The 23,510-nt window shown below is 42.9% G+C and overlaps 1 protein-coding gene across 2 annotated transcripts; it reads right to left on the reverse strand.

Annotated features, from left to right (window-relative positions):
- Positions 1–826: 826 nt before the first annotated feature.
- LMAN2L (lectin, mannose-binding 2-like) lies at positions 827–23,179 on the reverse strand. 2 transcript variants are annotated; one of them, XM_004686133.2, is made up of 9 exons: positions 22,947–23,133; positions 21,666–21,784; positions 18,254–18,371; positions 17,395–17,477; positions 6,985–7,017; positions 5,699–5,860; positions 5,493–5,607; positions 2,643–2,762; positions 827–2,307 (listed from the first exon to the last, which is right to left on the reverse strand). In XM_004686133.2, exons 1-9 carry the CDS (start codon positions 23,131–23,133, stop codon positions 2,165–2,167), a joined length of 1,080 nt encoding a protein of 359 aa, XP_004686190.1. In that variant the 3' UTR covers positions 827–2,164. The 2 variants fall into 2 exon arrangements, with proteins under 2 accessions (XP_004686190.1, XP_004686191.1); XM_004686134.2 differs by lacking the exon at positions 6,985–7,017 and having other exon boundaries at positions 22,947–23,179.
- Between the last annotated feature and the right edge of the window lie 331 nt (positions 23,180–23,510).

The raw sequence follows: 23,510 nt of genomic DNA on the forward strand, positions 1-23,510 counted from the left end.
GGGTATGCAGCCTGCCTGGGCCTGCTCACACATCTAGAGTCAGTGTACAAAAGAGCCATACCAGCACCAGGCCTCTCCCTCCTCTAGGATATATCTGGGATCACAGTTTTCAGAACAATATTTGGTCCCATTCACAATGGGAACTATTTGCTTCTAGAACAAAAAGCAAGAGCTGGGGTGGGACAAGCAATATGAGGTCAGACAGTTTCCTTGCTCCACACAATTTGAAGGCTGTCCCACGCTGGGCAGGAATACATTTCATTTTTGTCTTGTACTCTTTAAAAAACCTCAAGGAACACACATAAGCTAGAGTCATACAAAACTCAAGTTCAATCTCTCTCGCACACACGCACCCCGACATATAAATCCCCTCTTCCTACACCATTTCCTGGCCCATCTCAGAAGTCCACCTGGGTTCTCCCATCACTGGGATCTATCCAAGTTCCTGTTGAAATCAAAACAGAACAAACAGCTTTTGTTTTGTTTTTTTGTTTTAGTTCTACCTGGTCTTAAGGTCAAGATCAAGGTCACAGTCTGTTCTCTGGCTACTGGGGCTGACCTGCAGTAAAGTAGGTGTTAGATGGATTACACTTTACTCCCATCTGCAGGAGGCAGCCACAGCCTGTGATGCGCGTGGGAAAGGTATGAATGAGAAAGCCCCGGAAGATGAAAGCCAGGCCAGCCACGGTCACTTCCTTCTCTTCTGAACTCACTGGAGGGCTTTCCCCATCCGGGAGAAGGCAGATAAGCCACGTGGGATTTGAGGAAAAAGGCCTGGACCTTCCCCCAAACCCAGCCCTAGAAGAAAGGACACTGAGTCAGAAGCTCATGTTTGGTTTCCATCAGCCATTTTAAGAATTTCCCTTAGGCTACAGAAAAGCACACAGTTAGAGAGCTCAAAGTTCCAGGCCCTCCAGGGAGACTGCAGCCTGTGAGCTGATTTAACCACAGGCAGACAGGTGAGCAGCACGTGACCCCCCCGTCAGATAAGGCAGTGGAATATGGGCTGGCCCACAGAGGATGACACTCCAGCTCTGCTGCTCAGTGACAATGAACTCTTCCAGGCACGGATGATGAGGATCTCCCAGATTTGCAACATGAAAACAGCGGCTGTTTCTAATCCACCAGGAAAAAGCCAAATGTCCTCTTTGGGGAGTTTCCAAGCCCAGGCTATAAGAAAGTGTCCTTACATTTTGAACACTCAAAGAGGAATTCCAAAAATCATGATAAACACAAAACATGCAGCTAAGCAGGCTCCGAGTCCAGAAATAACCCCATGTGGTCAATTCACAGCAAACATTGCTTTAGGTGTCAAATGTGAAGCTGGTCAGTTTCACAGTTAATTCCACGGCATCCATGAGATCTTCCAAACATCTCTTGATTTGCACACCAACTTTCAGCCAAACTCAACTGAGGACCTAAAGGGACCTACTTGGGAAGACCACAAACACATCAATAGAACCAAGAACCATGCTAACAAAAAAAAAAAAAAAAAAAAAAGGGGGGGGGTGTGGGGCGTGGGACTAGAAAAGCAAGCCAGTGCAGAAAGTCCTCTCACTGGTGGCCGCCTGATGAGTGTCAGTCACTTATTTGTTCTGTAGTCCCAAATCCGGCCTGGGAGGCGGCCAAATGTCTCTTCCAACTCCGCTTACATTGGGAGAAGACAAAGAATGGAGGGAAAGGAAGGCAAGGCAGAGACTTTCTACCCAGAATTCCAAGAAAATTCAAGTGGACCAATGAATGAGTGGCCAAAACATATGACGAGTTATCAGTGTTTTGTTCTCTGCAGATTTAAAAATGAGTGCAAGGGCCCTCTGAGTCCACAAGGCAGCAGCCTGGGCTATAATTTTTTTCTGTGATTTTGGTATCAGAACCGCATATAGTCTCTCCATCCTTCTTCCTTCCTAAGTGGAAAGACTGCAGGGAAAGGCACGTCACAGCAGCATTGCCCTGGGGTGGGTGGGCTTCCTGAACCAGAGTGAGAGGTCCCCATAGGTGACCATGGGAATGCAGCGTCCCTGCATTCAAAGCTCCAGTGACAGAACCAAGTCCTTGACCAGCTATTTTCTAGGCCGGAAAAGACCTGCCGGGCTGTGTGCTTAGGCCAGTGCCTGGTCTCCCACACTTCATGGGTGACAGTCAGAAATGGTGGCATCAGCAGAGTTCAGTAGAAACGCTTTCGGCTTTGGTCCTGCCATTTGTTGTAGAGTATGATACCAATGACAATGGCAAACACAGAAAATACCAGCGAAAAAAAGACGATGAGGAAGAGGGCCAGGCCACTCAGGGGCGGCAGGGGGGCTGTCACTGAGGAAGCAAGACAGAAGCAAGTCAGAATCTGGGAGCCCACCCAGTTGGGAAGGAACAACCAACAAACTACCAAGTCCCCCATCTCTAACACCGATGTCAGTGAGCCAGAGCTTAGACGCTCCAGATGCCTCAGTTTACAAACCCGCCAGCCCTCCTGCTGCTCATCTGTAACATGGAGACGGGGAGAAGCCGGAGCACATGCCCCATGTTCTTCAGGGAAGAACACAGAAAGGAGACAACCCTGTAAGCTGGAAAAGCAAGTCACTGCAGACCTCCCCCAGCACCATGACCTCCCTGACCATGGCCTATTTCCCAGGATCCCCTGTGCTCACTCTCAGGAAGCTTCATGTTGTCCACTGAAGGTAAGAACACATCTCGATGCAGCTTCTCCTCCTCTGGGGTTCTCTCCACTGTCAGTTCAAACAACTTCAGTGAGATGATATCATGATTATCTAGAGGATAAAAAGAACAAGGGTTCCTCAAGCTGCCTCAAAGAGAAATACTGGAGTATTTTGTTTCAAGCCTCTGATTCACAACTAACTAGTTACAATATTGAAAAAAGAACTGAAACCTCTATTTTCTCATCTAAACATAAGGATAGGGCACTGGGAATATTCTCTATAATCCCATATTTCAGCTGTTTTTCTTTTAAGTATGAATTATCTATATAATTAAAAAATTTAGAGATAATAAAATAAATCCTATACTGTATGTTAAATCACCTAGCATAGTGAAAAGAGACACAACCACTGCAGCTTCCCTTTACTGGGGAGAACGCATGCAAGCAGGACGGGGACAGGTCCTGTTTAGTGGCCCATGAACAGGCATAAGTATTGACATGGAACACAATTCTCTTCCAGAGAATGCTAAGTCTTCACAGTCCTTGTAACTGGGACTTTGAACCTCACTAAAATAACCAAAGGCAGGATCAAGGAATTAGGAACTGGAAATTTTCCCTCCCTCTTAAAAATATGATTATAAGTTCATAGATTCAAATATATTTGATGTGTTTCAGTACACTGAAGTTGCACCTTACTGATGCTCAACTCAACCCATTTTTGTTGCTGGGAGCCCAGAGTCCTTTTACATGAACCCAGAAATTTTGTATTATGTTCCTTGCTTTTCTGGGTAATTTCTGGCTTATACATATCTCTCTTTAGCTCTCCCATTAGTCTTTTCTCCAAGAAGATCTCTTTTCCTTCTAGCTAGAATTGTTACTAAGAGACCACAAATCAGTGCTGGGGCTATTCATTGCTACTAGGATACTGGGGGCTGGATGTCTTGCCATATTCTATCATTAAGTTGGTATTAACAGCAACTTGCACTGCCAGCATATTTAGTAGGCTTCTGCTCAAGAAAATAAACTGAATTTGACTTCAATTAGTAGTATTTTTCACTATCAGGGCTGAGTTTAAAATATGGGACAGGTTAAAAATCCAGGACAGGGCCTCCGTGATGGCCTACAGGTTAAGTCACAGCACTATCACCTCTAAGGCATGAGTTCGAGCCTCAGCCTGGGATCTACTACACCTAAGGCCCAGCAGGCCTCTCCTGTCTCATCTGCTGCTCCCCTTAGCAGTGTGTTTCCATAGATTTACCTATTCTGCTCCCCACTCTGACCACATGGCCTCACCCACTGCTACCCCTATATCTCTGGCCTACACCCCAGTTCTTCTATGAAACAAACAAACAAACAAACAAATACAAGACAATATTCCTCACAAAGTAGGGACATCAGAGGCTGGGAAGCTGGGATACATCTGAATTTTGTCAGCAGTTTTTAAAAATCTCTTGTATAACAAGTAAGATGTCAATGAGGAAGACTTTAAGAACAAGACAAAATTTGCATTTCAGAATGTCCTGTGGACAGAGAACACAGACATATGTGGGTATTATCAATAAAAACCTAGAGAAAGGACTCTTTAGGATAAACAAAAATAGTATTTTCCTTGGACATCCTAACAATGAATAACTCCTATCAGGTCCTAGAACCTGTGAGCCCAAAAGAAAGTATGTTGACAAACCTTTTTCACTTGAGTCATAGGAAGAGATTATACAGCAAAGGTCTCAAGCCTGTGTTCCCACCCTGTGCCAAAGCGAGCTCCGTCCCACAGTTCTGGCCTGTCTGCTGCCACAGCCTGTCTTGCCTATGACAGCTTACCAGTGACATAAAGCAGAACAATAGATTCAGGGTAGGAAACAAATACTGCAAAGGGACAGCGAGATTTGTTGTAGTGATGGAAAATAATCTAAACACACCTTCACTGTGATGGTGGCTACATAGGTGTAAGTTCATCAAAACTCATCAAACAGCACTGTTATACAGAAGTATAAGTCTGTTAGCAAAGTTGATTTTTTAAAAAATCAGTTGCTGGGATTTAAAAAATCAGATTTCATTTTAAAATTTAAGATTTCCAAGGCCCTCCCTGGTGGCGCCACAAGTTAAAGCACAGAACAATGAAGCAATCTGCAGCCACTGCAACATGAGTTCGAACCCCACCCCGGAGGTGACCCACATGGTGCAGCAGACCTCTCCTGACCTGCCCGCTGCTCCCCTCAGCAGTGCATTTCAGTAGACCAGCTGTTCTGCTTCCCTCCTCTGGTGAAACCTCTTACCCCTCCCCCTCGCCCCCCCACCCCCCACACCTATGTTTTGTACCCCAGTCCTTGTATGCATAAATAAATAAATCTTTAAAAAAAAAAGAATTGTGCCAAGAGCATGGTGGGGATACAAATCCGAGTGCAGCATGGTACAGAGATGGATAGCTGGGAAACAGAAGCGTGACATATTTAAAAGTCTGAGCACAAAGGAGAGTCTGGGGTTGACAAGAAGGATGGCAGAGTCCAGATAGGTTTGTTAAGAGAATGGAAACTAAGCACACTAGGAAGTGGAAGAAGAGGAGTCTGAGTATAGAAAAGGGGACCGAACTAAGTAGAAAACTCAAAGCACAGACTGGAAGAGCTAGCTTAATGACAAGGCTAACATGCTTTCCATTAGCACCAACCATCTCTTGGAGACAAGTGAGCTGGGTCGCCTAGGACCGGACCTGTGTACCGGAAAGCAGGCAGTTAAGCACTCTCAGGTACTTGCTTCCCAGCATCTTCCCTGGGACATCGCATCAGGGGCTAGCTAGTAAGATGCGACCTTAGCCTCAGCAAATGAAGAGCACATGTGACGGTACCAGAGAGATCCCCAGTGATGGAGGAGGCACCAAAGTAGTAGCCCCGGGGCAGGCGGACCCCAGGCACCTCAATGCAGTCCCTCCACTCGTGTTTGCCATCGATGTCCATCATTATCTAGAATAAAAAGCAGAGTTAAATCAGGGCCAGGCCACCGAGCAGGAGCAAGAAAGCCCACACCTCCAACTGATCTAGGTCAGGGACTCACCGTCAAATGCCTCTTGACGTATCGAATCACAAGGAAGGTGTCATAGTGGAGATTGCGGACAATCGCTGTACAGCCCCCCAGTTCTGTAGGACGCCCATCCCGTTCATGATCATAGCGGAGAGAGCCATTGTTCACCATGGCTGAGACATAGGGAAACACTCGCTGGGAAAGCAAGGATGGAAAAGCAGAGGGAACCGTAAAGACGTGCTCTGAAGAATGCCACACAGACAGCAACAGGAATTTAAACATACAAGATGAGCCCCTCACAGCAAACCAGCAGCAGCAACCCCTCTGCCTCATCACCAGGAACTCAGGGTTACTAGTCCAAGAAGCAACTGAACCACTTGCCTTCAGGAACTGTCCTTGCTACAGATCTGGGGTAGGCCCAAAACACTGCTTTAAACCTCTGGATTCTGCCTGAATATACACCCCCACCCCAACCCTACCCCCATGTCACTTGAGCACTTATATGTTGCCCAAGGTTGATGACTGTCTTTTTGTGTGTATATGCCTATCTCCTCAACTGCCAGGTAAACTTCTTGAAGAAGAAAACCATTTCTTATGCATCTTGGCATGTTTCCACCTTATTGCCACCCTGCCCCTGCCAGGGTGTTTTGTACACAGCAGGTATTCTGAAATCTGTTTCATCAGGGGATCTTTTCCATTCAGGAGAGTTCTTTCCTAATTTTAAAATCTTGTAGGCATCTGACCCTAACTGAAGTCGGTCTCAAAAGGGCATTGGCAGACGGGGCTGTTGTATGGTATTCACCCATAATGACTGTTCTTAGTCACAGGCCTTCCAGCCCACTTCAGTTTCACCCACATATAACATCTCCCAATAATACTCAGGACAGTTTTCCCACTGAAAGTTTCCCCATCTCTAGTTCTTTTCATCTAAATCTCTAATCCAATCTAAATCCCCAAAACAGAATTCTAGGGTACATGGAGGTCATTCAGGAGGTGCTTTGATTACATCTACTTCTAAGGTTCCTTTTCTCCAGTAGCTTTAGGAGCAAAACCATCCACAGCAACAGTGAAGTAACCATTCCAAACAAATCCATGGTTAAGGCAATGTAGACAGGGAGGTGATGAAAGCGAAAACATGAGACATGCCGCTTTAGTGAGCTCTTCATTGTCCTAAACAGTCAACATGCAAGGTGACAATGCAGCTGAAATCAGGGACCAGTAACTCTTGCGACAACAGCCACATGGATTGTAAACAGTAGCAAATGTTGGTTGGACACATAAGGAGTAGGGATGGCCGTGGTGAGTCAAGAACTGGGTACCTGGACTCCTGGAGAATATCGCCTCTTCTGGGCCTGAGATGGTCCAGCAGGTTATTATAAAAACAAGAGAGGGTACAGAAGACAGGAGACTAAGTCAGAAAGAAACAGCCATGGAAGAGCTCTGTGACCAGCTGTGACAGATGAACAAATCAATCTAAATCCCCAAAACTGAATTTTAGAGCACATGGAGGTCATTCAGCAAATTCTTAGATTACAGGTAAAATTGCCATGATGTGTGTATATCTTCTAAGGAGATTTTCAAAGGGGTCCACAAGGAAGACTTCTCTAACCCATAGAGGGTCATGAAGCTTCAGAAGCGTCATAAGTACATAATATTTAAAAACACTGTTAAACTGTCCAAGCAGAGCACACCACTCGGTCTCTGAGAGTCAGTTCAGTCCACAAGTTTGCCTGTGCCCAGACTACAGTATTTCTGTAGCAAAGGAAGGCAGGAGAGACAAAAAGGCTGAATTCTCCCAAATTCAAGATGTTCTTTAGTGCCCAGGGTCGAGGGCACAGCTCTTGCCCAGAAGACAAAAATTCACTTGAGAGACTGACGTTTATGACCCAAACAGATCATTTATCCTCTAATTGAGCTTTATAAACATATATTTCCAAATAAGCTGTCATTCTAACCCACAACATGTGGGCAGGGAAAAAGCTCTAGGGGAGTGTTAGAATATGACAGATTTAGAAAAGTCATGAGCCTCAAGTACACTTAGCTTTGTCCAGGACACTGCTACAGTTCTAAGCTACTGAAAAGAAGAGATGTGGACACAAGCTCTATAGGAAGGATAGGCCCAAAAGTCCTTCCTTTAACGTGTACCCATTCGTCAGGCACTGCCCCGGATGTTGGGAGTTCAGTGGGAAACAAGACAGACGTTAGCTCTTGTGTTGCTAACACTAAAATAGGAAAGACAAACAATAAACAATGAAATTATTTCAGATGGTGACCAGTGTCCAGGACAAGATTCCCTGGTCACACAACCAGGTCACATAACCTCTCTAAGAAGGGCTGAGACCCAATAGGTTAGAGGCAGAATTTTCACCAAAAGATCTGGGGGTATAGGAAACATGAGACTAGCATCTTCAAGGTACTAGAAGAAAATAGGAACGTCTGATACACAGCAAATGAGGAAGAGACTGGCGAGAGCCAAAATAGGAGGTAGATCACACTGGGCCTTGTAGGCCACAGTAAGGAGTGAAGGATTGGCCACACAGCACCCCTTCCCTGCCCCTCATCTCCTCCCCACCATGGTCTACTTATGTCACTGTGGTATGTACTAACGACAAGTATGAAATGAACCTGGATGATTAAATTGCTGTAAAACTAATTCAGAACAAGGGGACTGTGAGTATATTATCAAGCATTTACAAAAATGGGCTTCTGACGAGGAAACTCACTTCAGTGAATGACTAGGGAAAACAAATTAAAAATGCCTTGGGGAGCTCTAATGATCCTCCGTCTTGCTTCATTTACCACCCCCAAACCCATGATCACAAGTGCAAGCTGCAAATTTCGAGTGTTCAGAACAACTATCCCTAAAACAAAGGCTCCTTCCCAAGGCTGGTGAGGAGGCATCTGATCATCTGGCCACAGCAGAAGCAGGCCGAGTGTCGGGGTCACATGGGGGAACTTTCCAACTGCACGTATTTGTGGGTTTCTAAGTGAAAGGGTCTCATTCATTCGGTCTACAGCTGTGTACAGATTATGTACTTTTTAAAAAAAACACCACAGATGTCTGTGATACACAGTTAAATTTAAGAAATGCTGCACTAGACACAGAGCCCAGCTTTGGAATTTCCATTTCAGCGATGTGTGACTTGGTCTTCAACTTTTCACCTCACATTAGTAGTAAGTCTTTAAATGCCACCTTATTTTCTATGCCCAGTCAGGAGTTCTTGAAGTGTTTCTTGGGTAGCCACTAATTTCACACAGCTGCACATTTTCTTTCCTTGGAAAGCAGCCGATATATAGCTAGCATCAAAGGCTGAGAAATCACACTGACTCAACCAAGGTGGTAGTTTCATTCCTAACTTAATAGTCCCCCAAAATTAGGAACTTCTGCCTATTGTCCAAATGACTATTGTCAGTAAGGTGGAGAAATGTTTTCAAACTTTTGCAACATAGGGCCACTTAAAAAAAGAAAAAAAAGACTACATTGTAATTGTACCTTCAGCATATCTCAATTGAAAAAAGACTCAACGAAGCTATGGATTTATGGATCCTCTGCTAAAACACAACAGGTCCAAAGCACTGGAGTTGAGAACAACTAGATAGAAAAAAGAGTGCACGTGACCTGTGCAACCAGGGAGCCCTGGGTGCTGACTGCAGGCAAGCCATCCACAGCTGCATAGCCTGGGTGGGTTACACCACCCCTATTTCCTAACTGTATGCAGGGAAAATAAGATACGCCTCAAGGTTCATGATGGGAGAAATGAGATATGTAAAGTACTGAGTACAGTGTCTGGCATTCAGAAGGAAGTAAATAAATGTTCATTCATTCGATGACTAAATTAATGAGTAAGTAGATATAGATATTGTTCATCAATTACTCAGATGAAAGCACAAAGTGAAACAAGCAGCTTTCGGAGCCCAGGTCCGTGAGACCACTGGCTCTCATGCGCAGTAAGTCTCCAAACATATTTGGGGAACTAGTACATTTATCTTTTTATTTTTAACTTACTAAGCAATAATGGCAGAACCACCACCTATAGAAAACATCTTTTTAAAATAAAACATTTCAACACCAAAAAGAAAGAATCGTGTCATTTCATAACCGAGCATTGAGCATTTAATAAAAGTCATTTCACTGTTCCCATTCTTAGACCAGTAAGACTGTGACCAACACAAGCTCATGAACAGCATTTGGGAGACACTCCTTGGGAGCAGTGTTTTCCAACCTACACCACACTGCAGACAAGTAAACCGGCCAAGTCTGTTCTCTGAAACCTAGATATAAAGAAAAGGAGGATGAGGGAAAGAACAGAACCACACAACGGTTGCCAAGATGTCTGCACAATGCACCCTTGAGAATGTCATTCAACGCATGAATAAGAACAGCTAGCATTTACTCAATGCCAGGCACTATACTCAGGAATATACACGTATATGTTCATTTCATTCCCACAACCTTAAGAGAAAGTATTCATAGAACACTTGTTCAAGGCAACACAGCATTGAGTAGTGAAACCAGCCGGCCTGGCCCTAGAGACCTGGATCTTGCCACCTCACTGCTCTCTGTATCTGTCACTATGGAAAACTGTTTAGCACAGGTTGTTACCAAAAAAACAAAACAAAAGACTAGGTCTCTACACAGGATATACCCTAAGACACAAGGAACTACTCAAGAATGGTTCCAGATTAAAGAAGAGACAGATAGGTCCTGTCTCTAATCCTACTTTGGGGAGTCCTTCAACCTCTTGAAATTATATGAAAAATCCCATGTGTCTGTCCATCACTCTGTGAGCCCATTAATTTTATATTCTCAAAAGTCAAAGACAAGAACTACCCCAGAGCTATGTGTACTCTGAAGTACCAACTCCTGCTTCCTTCCTTCCTTCTTCTCTCCCTCTTTCACTTCTAAGAACTACCTTCTCCCTGCCTTCATTCAATTCTAACAAAAAACCATATATTTCTCCTTGCTTCAAACACGAGTTGTCACCAATGAAGTTCAGCCTTTTTTTTTTTTTTGAATTTCAGTCTTAATACTTAACCACACCTAGAGAGCTTACCAATACTTCCTAGACCCAGTTTCCAGTCGTGGGAACACTCTGCCTCTCCTACAATTCAAAATCCCTAGGTCACATCCATATTGGATAACAAGGGAATTTAAAATGTTATGGAGCTTCTATAATGATGTCAAACTTCTCACCACCAAACCCTAAAGAGACCAAGAGGGACCAGATCAATGTCTTCAACAACATAAAAGATCCAATACATGTGTTTACTTCCAAGCTGGCATCAGTGATTTCTTATTCTCAAATCAGGTGAGAATGATTTGTCTCCAAGCAGGAGCCAAATGTCTTAGCGGGAAGAATGAAGGCTAGAGTTGCAATTCTGTGCTCTTGGTCCTGGGGAGGGTTTCTTGCCATCATATTCTGATTTCAACCGAAAAAGACAGCTGTTTTGAGGTTTGCTAAGTTCCCTACAACTTTTCACCACTACCCCAGTTCTTACAAGAAGTTGATGACATTCTACTTCCAAGACGATCAAGGTGATGTTTTGATCAACATTTTAAAAACAATACTTAAGATATACTTCACATACCACCCATACACTATATAATCCAGTGGTTTCACATTGAATATACTTTAACTGTATGCTCACAGTTAATACTGATTGCCTCAATGAGTTTCAGGCATTTTCATCACTCTGAAAAGAAATTACACATCCAGTAACAGTCCCTCCCCCTAAACCTATCCCTATCAGCCCCCGGCAACCAATCCTTTACTTCCTTTCTCTGTAGATTTGTTTATTCTGGACATTCCACACACTGGGGATCATGCAATAGGTAGTTGGCTTCTTTCACTTCACAAAATGTTTAAATTTCGACCACATTGGAGCATGTATCAATGTCTCATTTATTTTTAATACTGAATGATATTCCATTGTTTGCCTGTATCATAGTTTGTTTACCCATCATCACTGGATAAGAGTTTAAATGTATCCACTTTTTGGCCATTATGAATACTGCTACTATGAACATTCATAAGTTTTTGTGTAGCCATGTTTTCATTTCTCTTGGGTATATCCCCAGGAAGGGTATTTAGCTGCTCACATACACTCTGTATTTAGCCACCCGTTAGAAGAACCAGCTTTCCAAAAGAACTGTACCATTGTTACATCCCCACAAATGTAAGGAGGTTCCAGTAACTCCACATCCTCACTACTACTTGCTATTGTCTCTTTTTCAACCATCCCAGTGGGTAGATACGGTACGTCATTTAGTTTTGATTTATGTGTCATTTAGTTTTGATTTGTGTGTCCCTAAGGGTTCATGACGTTGAGATTCTTTTCATGTGTTTATTGGCCATTTGTATGTCGAGAAAATATCCAGATCCCCCATCTTTTTTTTTTTTTTTTTTTTAAAAAAAAAAAGATTTATCCATTTGTGCATAATAGAGCTGGGGTACAGGCCAGGCCAGGGGTGGGGGGGTGTGAGGACTTACCAAAGACAGAGAGTGGGGAGCGGCACAAGCAGATCGACCAAGCACCGTGCTGAGGACAGCAGTGCTGCAGGTCAGGAGAGGTCTGCCCCACCACGTGGATCACCTCTGGGGCAGGCGGGGATCGAACTCATGGGGAAGTGGCTTTAGCTTCTCAGTGCTGTGCTTTAACCCGCTGCGCCACCAGGGAGGGCCCCCCACCCCCATCATTTTTTAGTTCACCGGTCTCCTTTATTATTGAATAGTTCTCCATATTCTAGATACATACACCTTACCATATACATGATTTACATACATGTTCTCCCATTCTGTGGATGTCTTCCCTTTCTTGATGGTATCCTTTACAGCACAAGTTTTGAATTTTGGTGAAATCCAATTTATCTATTTTTTTATTTTTGGTTTTGGTGTCATCATCTAAGAAATCATAGTCTAGCCAAGGTCATGAAGAATTATTCTTTTATTCTAAGCAATTTACAGTTTTTGCTTTTATATTTAGTCCTTCAATCCATTTTGAGTTAAATTTTGTATATATCAGTAGCATGAGGAAGTCCAGGTGTCTTAGCACCATTTGTTAAAAAGATTCAGCTCTCTTGGCACTCCATCAAGAATTAACTGATTGTATTTATGAACTTTCAATTCTATTCCAATCAATGATCTACATGTCTTTCCTTATGCCAGTGGAATATTTTATTACTGCAGCTCTGTTCTAACTTGCAATCAGTAATCCTCTAACTTTGCTCTTCCTTTTTCAAAGTTATTCTAGCTATTCTGGTTCTCTTGATTTTCCACATTGATTTTAGCATCAGCTTGTCAATTTCTGCAAAGAAGCCAGCTAGGTTTTTCCTAGATAGGGGCTGTATATATAGATCAGTGTGGATCCATCTTAACAATATTAAGTTTTCTGATTCATGACATGGAGTATCATGTCATGAATTTACTTAGGTCTTCTTTAATTTCTTTTAACAATATTGTTTACTTTCAGAATATAAGTGTTTTGGTTAAATTTATTTCTAAGTATTTTACTCTTTTTGTACTAGTATAAATGGAATTAACTTCATTTTGGTTGTTCAATACAAAAAAATAGAAATGCAATTGATTTTGTATATCAACCCTGCAACTTGGTTCAGTTCATCAATCCCATGAGGCTTTTTTTTTTTTTTGAAGATTCCTTAGTATTTTCTGTACACAAAATCATGCCATCTGCAAATAAAAAGTTTTAATTTTTCCTTTCTAATCTGAATGTCTTTTATTTCATTTCCTTGCACAACTGCCCTGACCAGAACCTCCCTTACTATATTGAAAAGAAGTGACAACAACAAACACCCTTGCCTTTCTCCTGATGGGGGAGTGTAGGTGGGGAGGGGAGAAGTGGGGGAGGGGTGGGTGGAACTCTCAGCCTTTCACAATTAAGTATGACATTAGCTGGGGTTTTCATAGATGAAAACCTGATCCTTTATCAGGCAGAGGAAGTTCCATTTCTTTTGTTAAGTGTTTTTATTAGGATAGCCTTTTGTCAAATACTTTTCTATATCAACACCATCAATTTTGCCTTCATTCTAGTAATATGGTACATCACCATCTTTCAAATATTAAACCAAACTTTAACTCTTAGGATACTTGCATTTGATCATTTTTATATGTTGCTGAATTTGGTTTGCTAGTATTTTGTTGATGTTTTTATATTTGCATTCATAAAAGCTACTAGCCAGTAGATTTCTTATAGAATCTGATTATGGTGTCAGGATAATGCTGGTCTCAAAAAATGAGTTGATCAATATCCTGCCTCTTTTTTTTTTTTTTTTAAGTTTGAGAAGAATTGATATTCAGAGAATTTGCCAATGAATCCATCTGAGCCCGAGCTTTTCTTGGTGAATTATTTTTATTACCAACTCACTCTCTGTTCTTGTTATAGGTCTGTACAGATGTTTTGTTTCTTCATCTATTGTTTTTATCAATCATTTATGATATGGTAAGCTTGCTGTTGCTTTTGCACAGGTGGTACCTTGCATTCCCAAATGCTGAAGGTTTTGACTTAAACTACAACTGCTATATTGCTGAGGCACTGAAGTTATGTGACTGAATACTGTCCTGATTTCAGAAAGCCATATGATGAACTCATATGCTGAACTTCCTCATTTCCTTCTCACATGCATTACTTGTTGCTAGTCACTGCCCCGTATTTCCTCATGAAGGCATGTAGGAAATAAGTTGAGTCAACAGGGCCACATATACTCTGGTGACAAAGAAATAAGATATGAAAAATGTTTTTACCATTACTTTGAGGGATTGGATCAACTGTTCCACACCCCCTCTTGCTGGTACTTATCCAGCATATCTACACACATTTGCAAGTGCTTTAAAAGCACCATATCTGTCACTCTCTCTTTATATGCTCAAAATATTAAGGCAGAATAATGAGATTGCAGTCTCTGTAGTCAAACTTACTATCTATGTGTGTCACTGACAAGTTTTTTTTTTTAACATTTCTGCACCATGTCAGGGGATAATAACAGTACCTGTCCATCAGATTGTTATAATAAGTAAATAATATATGCAAGAGTGCTTGAAACAATACCTGGCTCCCTATGTAGGATATCAAAGTAAACTACGACACTAACAAAACATCTCTGATTTTACCCTCTAAGATTACTGTCCAGGTTGTTGGGAATCAGAAAGAAGCCTATTTTCTATATTCTCTGCACTGAGTATTAGCTCTAATAAATGAAATTACTTAAGAAATCACCTAAAATAATAAGCAACTCCATTTCCAAGGAAATCATCTGGCAGAATAAACAGTGACTAGGAGGTGGTAATGCACCATAATTTTAAAAGCACAGCCTCTAGAATCAGATGAATCTGTATTCAAATTTAGTTCTACCCAGTAGCCTGGCTATTTCCTCAAAGAACATACTTAACTTTTTTTTTTTAAGATTTATTTATTTATACATACAGAACTGGGGTACAGACCAGAGGTGCAAGGGTGGCGAGAGGATTCACCAGAGACAGAGTGGGGAGCAGAACAGGCTGACTGACGAAGTACACTGCTGAGGGGAGCAGCGGGCGGGACAGGAGAGGTCTGCCGGGCCATGTGGATCACCTGGGGGGTGGGGGATCGAGCTCATGCTGAAGTGGCTTTAGCTTCTTAGTGCTGTGCTTTAACCCGCTGCGCCACCAGGGAGGGCGCAGAATATACTTAACTTTTAAAGCACCTCTTTTAAAGCACCCATTGGTAAAATGGGAAAAATAATACTGAATATAAGGGATTTAACAAGGATTAAGTAAAGTACTTGACACATAATCACTACCTAATGTATAGAAATTGCTTTTAATCATTTTTTAAACTTTATTTTTAATAAGCAAATTCAGTAAATAAATAAGGAAGCGAGAACCTGACATGGACCAAGCTCTCAATCCTTGCCACACATGTGAATCATCTGGAGAGCGTTGAAAAAGCGCTGTCACCTAGATTGCACCTAAGACAGACAGCATCAGAATGTCTGGGGTTCTCCATATCAGTATTTTTAAATGCTCTCTAGATAATTTCAACAGTACAGTTGGGAGTGAGAAACATAATAGCTAGACAGAAAACAAATCCCAATTTTTATCATCTAAAACTAAAAGGATTTAAAAATTCACATCTACTCTCCTTATAAAGTAAGCCCATCAGACCTGCCTTCTCAGATCAGAATTACTACTATCTGATGGTAGACTAGAAGCTCAGAGAGCTTGAATAATTTATTTCTGGGGGGAAAAAACAGAGTCAGGTTGAAAACTCTAGTCAAGACCTAAAGCCCACACCTCTTCTTCAGAAGCATTTCCTCAGTCTGACTACAAATTCAGTCATGACGCTCTGCTCACTAAAATCCTTTAACATACTTACACCCTGAGAGCCTGTAAGCCCAGACTCCGTCGTGGGAAGGCTACCCTCCAGAGCCCCACGACGTGCCTGCGAGGCTGCGTGACCTACTTCAGACTGCTCTGGTGCTGGTCTGAATCGCCAAACCACCACTACCTGAGGGGACACTGCTCAATCTCAGTGGCCAGCTGATTTGCCCAAGAGGGAACAAAGTTAATACGAAAGGAGAACGGTGGCTCCCATATTACAGCTCCAGTGGAACTGTCCCTTCCCGGAAGACGTCTTCCCCAACCACCACTGCTGCCACTGCCCCACAGTAGTTTAGACGCTCCTGTGAGTCCTCCTATAGCACCCGATGGTCCTTCCCTCACCACTTGCACATTGGTGCTGAGAGCTAGCCTATTTGGTTTTGCTCACTGATTCCCAAGGCCTAGCACCTAGAAAGCACTTGAAGAAAAGACCAGAAACAACATGGAGAAGAAACTCGGTCCATGACTGACCACAAAAGGTTAATGCCCCTACCCCAGGTCTCACCTTCTATGTCCTCCAAGGTGAACTCTGTAAGATAAAAACTGTTGAGTGTGGGTACTGTATATAGATGGTGATCTGCTCTGCTAACTTTTTATATGTTTGAACTATTATAAATTCATTAAAACTTTTTGGGGAAAAAGTAAAGTGAGTTCTGCCTCCAGAACTAAACCTGCCTATCATGATAAACAGTATTGCTGTAGTATGCCCAGTATCAGCTTGAATCATTCCCTCACCATCTGGTGGCAGAGTGACCAGGCAGAGAGGGCACACACCTATTGCCAATATAAAAAAGTACTAAGGAACTCGCAGGGTCAGCTAACAAAAAAAACAAGACGTTTCACTAACAATTACATTCCAGGTGCCAACAAAATCCTGGGGTTTCATCCCTTCTATGGTCTCTCCTAGAGGAGAGGAGAACTGCTGTCCAGGTCCACGAAAAGGAAGAAGTAAAAGATGGTAGAAAGGGTAAGGAAGCTGTGGAAGAGGACAGCAGTGATACATTAAATTAGGGGAACTGAGTAATACAAATTCACTACTCCAGCACTGGCCTAGCAGCCAAATCACCAGGCAGGCACATTCAATGCCAGTGACTACCTAATGTGCACAAGACAGGACACTGCTAACACTAAAGAAAAAGTCCCAACTCATGACAGCCTTCCCACAGGACTCTTGTACCACAAGTAATTCTCTCTAGAAAAAAAACCCTGACAAGGAATTAACTTTTGAAGTTGGACAGATGAATAAAATTGAACCAAATCCCTTTCTTTCTGTCCCCTCTGTCCATCATGAACATTTCAGAGGCAAAGAGCTGTGATATCAGTAGAGCTGACCTAAACTCTGACACTTGCCATTACCTCTTGCTGCTTCTCCTCATTGGGATAGGTGTCTACAAATACTCCCAGCCCCACAAATTTGTCCATGTTTCCAAACACAGGCCCTAGAGAGAGAGAACAGATGATGAACAATGAAATAAAGCCAAGAGTTGACAAAGGAATAATACATCACTATGATGGAGGAAAAAGTGAAAATCTAATCACTCCCAGGCCTATCTTCAGATGAGAAAACATATATAAAAGCCTGTATGGCCTGTGGTAAGCACCCAAAAAATATCTGTGGCTGTTTGTTACTGAAGCAGGGGAAAGAGAAGGCCCTGCAATCGTGTTTAGCACTACAGCTGCTCTCTGGTCCAAACTGGTTGCTAAGGCGCCCCTAAAGAATTATGCTTCACAAACACTTAGTGATGACTGTGCTCCTGAGAGAGAAGTGAATTCCCAAGTTCTACCTTTTGTTGCAAAAGAGATCAGGTCAAATCAGGTTGAGTCTGCCATCTACTTGGAGCCATGGCGTGTACACAAGGAAAGCTAGCTCACTCTTCTGCTCAGGAGTGCTGAGGCTGTTCACTGTGCACTCTCAGAAGAATCAGTTGACCCACTCCTTAGTGTCCAGGAGAGCCAGTGCTTTCACCCAGCTAGTAGGCCACGGGGCTTCACAGGGAAACCGAAAGGAACTAAATAGCAAGACGTCACCCTGGGATGAGTCAAGTTCCATTGCTTATTAGGATTCAGACCCCTTTCTAGAACTAGACAGGCCAGTCTCCATCCATAGATATCAAGGGAGGGGGATCACTGTAGGGACATACATTGCTCAAAGAGAGGGGACATGGAAAAGTAGGCCTGCCACACTTCACACAATAACAACCCAGGGTCCCAGTACCTGGCTGCATCCGGTCCTTTGTATACCAGATTGCCAAGCCATCCCCATGCAGATTCTTCTTCCCTTGTCCATGGATTTTGAAGTGTACCTGCAACTCCCAGTCTCTCAGGAAACATGGCTAAAGTGAAAAAGACACTGGAATCAATGAGGAGCATGAAATGCAAAACCCCTCAAGCCCTCACAAGCAGTTTACAGATTTGGAAAACATAAATACAGGTAACACAAAGGTAGGGGTTAAAACTGAAATGTAAGACTTGCTAAGTATCTGTCATAAAATTAGATTGAGTCATTCAGTAGTATATGAGATTTAATAAGAAAAATAAGCAAACCTCCCAATTATTTTTAACATTTCCCAGTAGAAACAGGCAGAACAGTGTTCCAAAGTTGGAAAAGACAAGAGAATGCCAAGTAAGACTACTGTGATGTTGTACCACCACCCAGCAAAGAACTGCAGCCTGCAGAGTACAGGATGCTGAATTAACACTATTTGTGACTTAAAATCATCCCTCTGACAGAAAGCCTCTAAAAAGCTTGGATTTAAAAAAATGTCAAAGCTTCATTCAATATAAAAGAATAAAAAAAGCTAAGTTATTAGGCAAAGGTTTCCAGGAACAATTAGTAGATGCTATAAACAACTCTAATTAGCTACACTTGGCCCTTGGCCACCCCGAGGGGCAAGCTGGAGTTCCCATGAGAAGCTGTAAGTCAGTCTCCAAAATCTCATGCTCATGGCCAAGAAGCATAAAGAAAGCAAAGGAGACCACTGTCCCCACCACAGGACAGCCTCCGGTGGGTGGGAAAACTCTAAAGAAGAGGGTACAATTTAGTCTTCTTTTTCCCTTTTGGAAATGTGTATTAAAACCTCAGAAAACTGGAGGGAGGAGCGAAGTGAATGTTTCAAGGCTCTAACTAGATGAATACACTTCCAAAAAGAAGCCTAGTAGATATTTGGTTTAGAGAGGCTCCTGGTTAAAGTTCACCATGAAGTAAGGAGGAGCAGACTTGTACAGTTCAGTCAAATACTGTCAAAACAGACTATTCTAGCACTTGAGCAACATATTGCCATAACATTTTGAGTATTCATTTATTCAGTATTTATTTAAAAAAATTCATATTTATTTATGCATACAGAACTGGGGTACAGGCCAGAGGTGCAGGGGGTGAGACAATTCATCAGAGACAGAATGGGGAACAGAACAGGCAGACTGACGAAGTACACTGCTGAGGGGAGCAGTGGGCAAGACAGAAGGCCTGCCATAACATGTGGGTCACCTCCCTGGTGGGGAATCAAACTCATGCTGCAGTGGACAACTTAGAATGCTGTGCTTAACCTCTTGAGTCACCAGGGAGGGCCCTCAGTTTTCATTATTTATTTATTTATGTATACAAGAATTGGGATACAGGCCAGAGGTACAGGGGATGAGAGGATTCACCAGAGTGGGGAACAGAACGGGCAAATGTACTGAAATACACTGCTGAAGGGGAGCAGCAGACAGGTCAGGAGAGGTCTGCCACACCATGTGGGTCACCTCCCTGGCTGGGGATTGAACTTGTGCTGCACTGGTACTGGCTGCAGACTGCTTCATAGTGCTGCACTTAAACTTGTTGCACCACCATGGAGGGCCAGTTTTCATTTTTAAGGCCTGGAAAATATTCCCAGATTTTATTAGAAGAACACAGTCAAAATGAAAGGGATACAAATACTTCTGAATTCAACAAAAACCACTGAAATCAATACCTTACTCTACTCTGATGAACCCAAGCTCCCATTTTGTTGTTCTGGGTTCTCGTCTTTCCAGACAAGAGTGAAATTCAGGGGCAGGAAGTTACCTCGCAACCAGTAGGTTGGCACTATGTCCCTTCAAAGAGGGAAGGCCTAGACAAGTTTACACAGAGCCAAAAGGTGCCTGATACTTATCCTTGGGTTGGTGTGGCATGAAGCTACAGTTTTACATAAGGCTGTGTCTAACAGTGGTTCCCAAACTTTGCTGCATGTTAAGATTCACTTGGGGAGTTTTTGAAAATCCTGTTGGCCAAGCCACAGCCCTTTCTAATCAGTATCTCTGGGGCGTCAACTCCAACGGACAACCAGATTTAAGAACCACCTACTCAAATTCATCCTATTCAAATAACTCTAGAGATCATTCTGATAGTCTGGTAACAAACAATACAGGGATTAGAGCATCTAAAAAAGGAGACTGTAACTAGATCCCAGACTGCTTTAAAAAGCTATATAACAGCTTGCAATACAGCAGCAAGATATGTATCAAGCCTTGGACTTAATCTTTTAGTAACCCATAGAATTCTATTAATGAATCTGTGACAGGTGTAATAATACAAAACATACTTCCCTGACCATTTTAATTTTCCAAAGCCTTTGTGTATCTGTTATCGTATTTCATTCTCACAATAACCCTGAAAAGGTACTACAAAGTTCATCTGACAGATAGGGAAACTAAAAACAGAAACTGCTTAGGGGTCACAGTGGATCTGTGATACAGACCAAGAACCCCAGTCTTTCAGCTCTTCTACTAGAACATGCTGCCCTGTATTCTTTCCAAGTTCAAGTTCAGTTACAATCTGGGTTAAGGGGCCAGCTTGTGGAAATAGCTCAGGTAGAAATTTCTCTTATCCCTCTGTCCTTCAGAATTCAACACATAAATGAACAGGGAAAAATAGCTCTCTTTTGTAAGGATCACTTGTATACAACTAATGATAACAACAAAGTAAAGTTCTTAGCTTATAAGAACCCATGAGAGGTATTACAGGATGACCAAAGTATCCTTCCCCAAAGTAAAGTGTCTTAAGATTTAGAAAGAGACCTGGAAACCAAAAAGGAAGCATCATCTTACACTTGTACAAAATCACAGTGCAGCCACACCAGGAATACTGCATTCACTTCTTGCCGCCATACCTCAAGGAAGACAATGTAGCTAGAAAAGTTCCAGAGAAGGACAAATAAAATGACCAAGGGCTCAAAGTGGCTTTTACATTGAAAATAAAATTACTCTTCAAAGTGAAATAACAAGGGGTTGGGGGGGGTGGAGGGAGGGTGCTGGACTGAAGTTTCGGATAAATTTAAAAGAGCTATCTTCTATTTTATAGATCAAAGTAATTACATGGGAGTAATTGTCATTAGTCTCAAAGAAGCAGTACTATCAGGTCAGTCAGGAATTAAAGACATTTCAGAAAACAGAATCATAATGAATTTTTGCTTAATTAGGGCAGTACAGAGCATTTCCCTAAATGTCTGGTTTCATTAAAAAGGTCATCATTCTATCTGAAATGAAAATCCTTGATATCCACAGAAGACAGAATACTGGCGATAGATAGTAAAATTAAGTCAATATGCCACCAGTGAACTTTTTAGAACTTTGTGGGTCACAAGCACAGGAGGGAGAAAGATTCTTACCACCCGGTTCCACAGGGCACCCTGTTTACTTTGCATATCAGGCGTTAGGCGGATATACTGGGTCATCACCATGGCATTGCCCATCAAATTCCACAATGAGGAACTGCTTGTGCCCACACCTATGGGGAGGAAGTAGATCAATTCATATTCTTCAACACCAGCCCATTCAAAAAGTTACCCCAAAACCCTGGAGCCTTCATGTTCTTCTCCCATTTCAGATCACTAGTACAATTTCCCCTGTTACTTGCAACTCTGAAATTCCTTATCATCTTTATCATTTCCTTTATCATTTCCATTTCTCAGGTGAAGACCCCACATCACATCAGACTACCCTGTATACATGCACGGTAACCGTAGCTCAGACTCATTCCTCCCATTTTCTATGTGAACAAATCACGAAACAATTTCCCAGTTATACAAAAGCGTTCACACTCAGGCACATCAGTCTTTTAATCACATTCTTTCTTAAAACAATCTTTCAAGTGTGAAATTTCTTCTCACCATACTTTTAAAGACTATATGCCCCTTGAGAGTGAGACGTCTATGTAATTCACAGTATTGGCAAAGAAACCAGAACAGAAGAGGATGCATCATCTGCTAAGTGAATAAATGATCATTTTTAGTAGCAGTGTATATACTCTTGCACTAAGTTGTTTTTCTTATGTCCCTGCCCACACTACGTTGGGAAACAGACTTAGTTTGTTAAGCTATCAACACTGATTTGATATTCTTTGTAGCTAATACATTTTGGTCCATATAGTGCTTAGGGGCCTATGAACCCTAAAGAGAGCAAAGCTAACCAGGCTTTTATGAACAGGACTCCCGGACTGAAGAAGAACAGGTGTTTAAACTGGTAAAGATTTTTTTCTTCTTTCTCAGTCCAGTCAAGTTCTACCCCCAGTGTTTCCTCCAGCTTTGTCTGTTGCAAACCCACAGCTCCATCCCAAGGCTGGCTCCTTGCTAGTGGACCTCAATCCTTGTCCATCATTCAGAGGTCTCTCCCCTTCCCACATCCCTCCTGCCCAATTCCGAGCTCTCCTCCGTCACTGGTGACATTCAGTTTCCACCTGCTGGAAACTTCCAGTGCCAAGGGGTAAGGAATGGGAGGCTGACCCCTATCCTACGAATGCGACACCCAGACGCGGCGATTCCCCGTGGGCCCCCAACCACCGCCGGCAGTTTCCTCTGGGCCACGAAACCCTTCGCTGCCCCCTGTCTCTTCAATGAGATTAAGTCCTGAAGCCCACCCCAAACACGACCACCTCGCCCCAGGCGCCTCACCCTGATAGGGCTTTGACAGCGAGTGCTCCCGTTTCAAGTACTCGAACGTTTGACCCGCCCCGACTTGCCATGGCCCCTGCCCAGATCCCAGCAAAAGAAGAAGGAGCAACATCCTGGACCCATCCTGAGTGGACAAACGCCGCCGCCACTGCCGCCACCACCCAGAGGGTCCCAGAACCGCCGCCATCTTTCCCACCGCCGTCCCTTCAATAAAAACCCGCCCCGTCGCCCAAATCATTGGCCCATCGAACCACCTGCCTCGTGTTCCATTGGTTCTCGTCAAGTCCCCGCCCCCTCAGGTAAGCATCTCATCGATTGGCTAGCTTGTATCAGTTGTCTTGCCAACCCAGGAAAGGGGTGTGGCCGAGTGCCTGAACCTTCTTTATTTGCTTTTGACCTGGGTTCCACTAGGCCTGCTGGGATACTTAGCGATTTCCTTGTCGTCTTCGTTCTAGAGTGACTTTAAAGAGAAAAAGTATTACTTCCCGTTCCACGCAGACGTCTCGTCTTCTCAGCCATTCCTTTTGACTGTGCAGAACTGTCAGTCAGGTTATCAAACTCAAA

This window comes from Condylura cristata, unplaced genomic scaffold (assembly GCF_000260355.1).
Source record: "Condylura cristata isolate star-nosed mole 26May11 unplaced genomic scaffold, ConCri1.0 scaffold00020, whole genome shotgun sequence".
In the NCBI taxonomy this organism is placed as follows: Eukaryota; Metazoa; Chordata; class Mammalia; order Eulipotyphla; family Talpidae; genus Condylura; species Condylura cristata.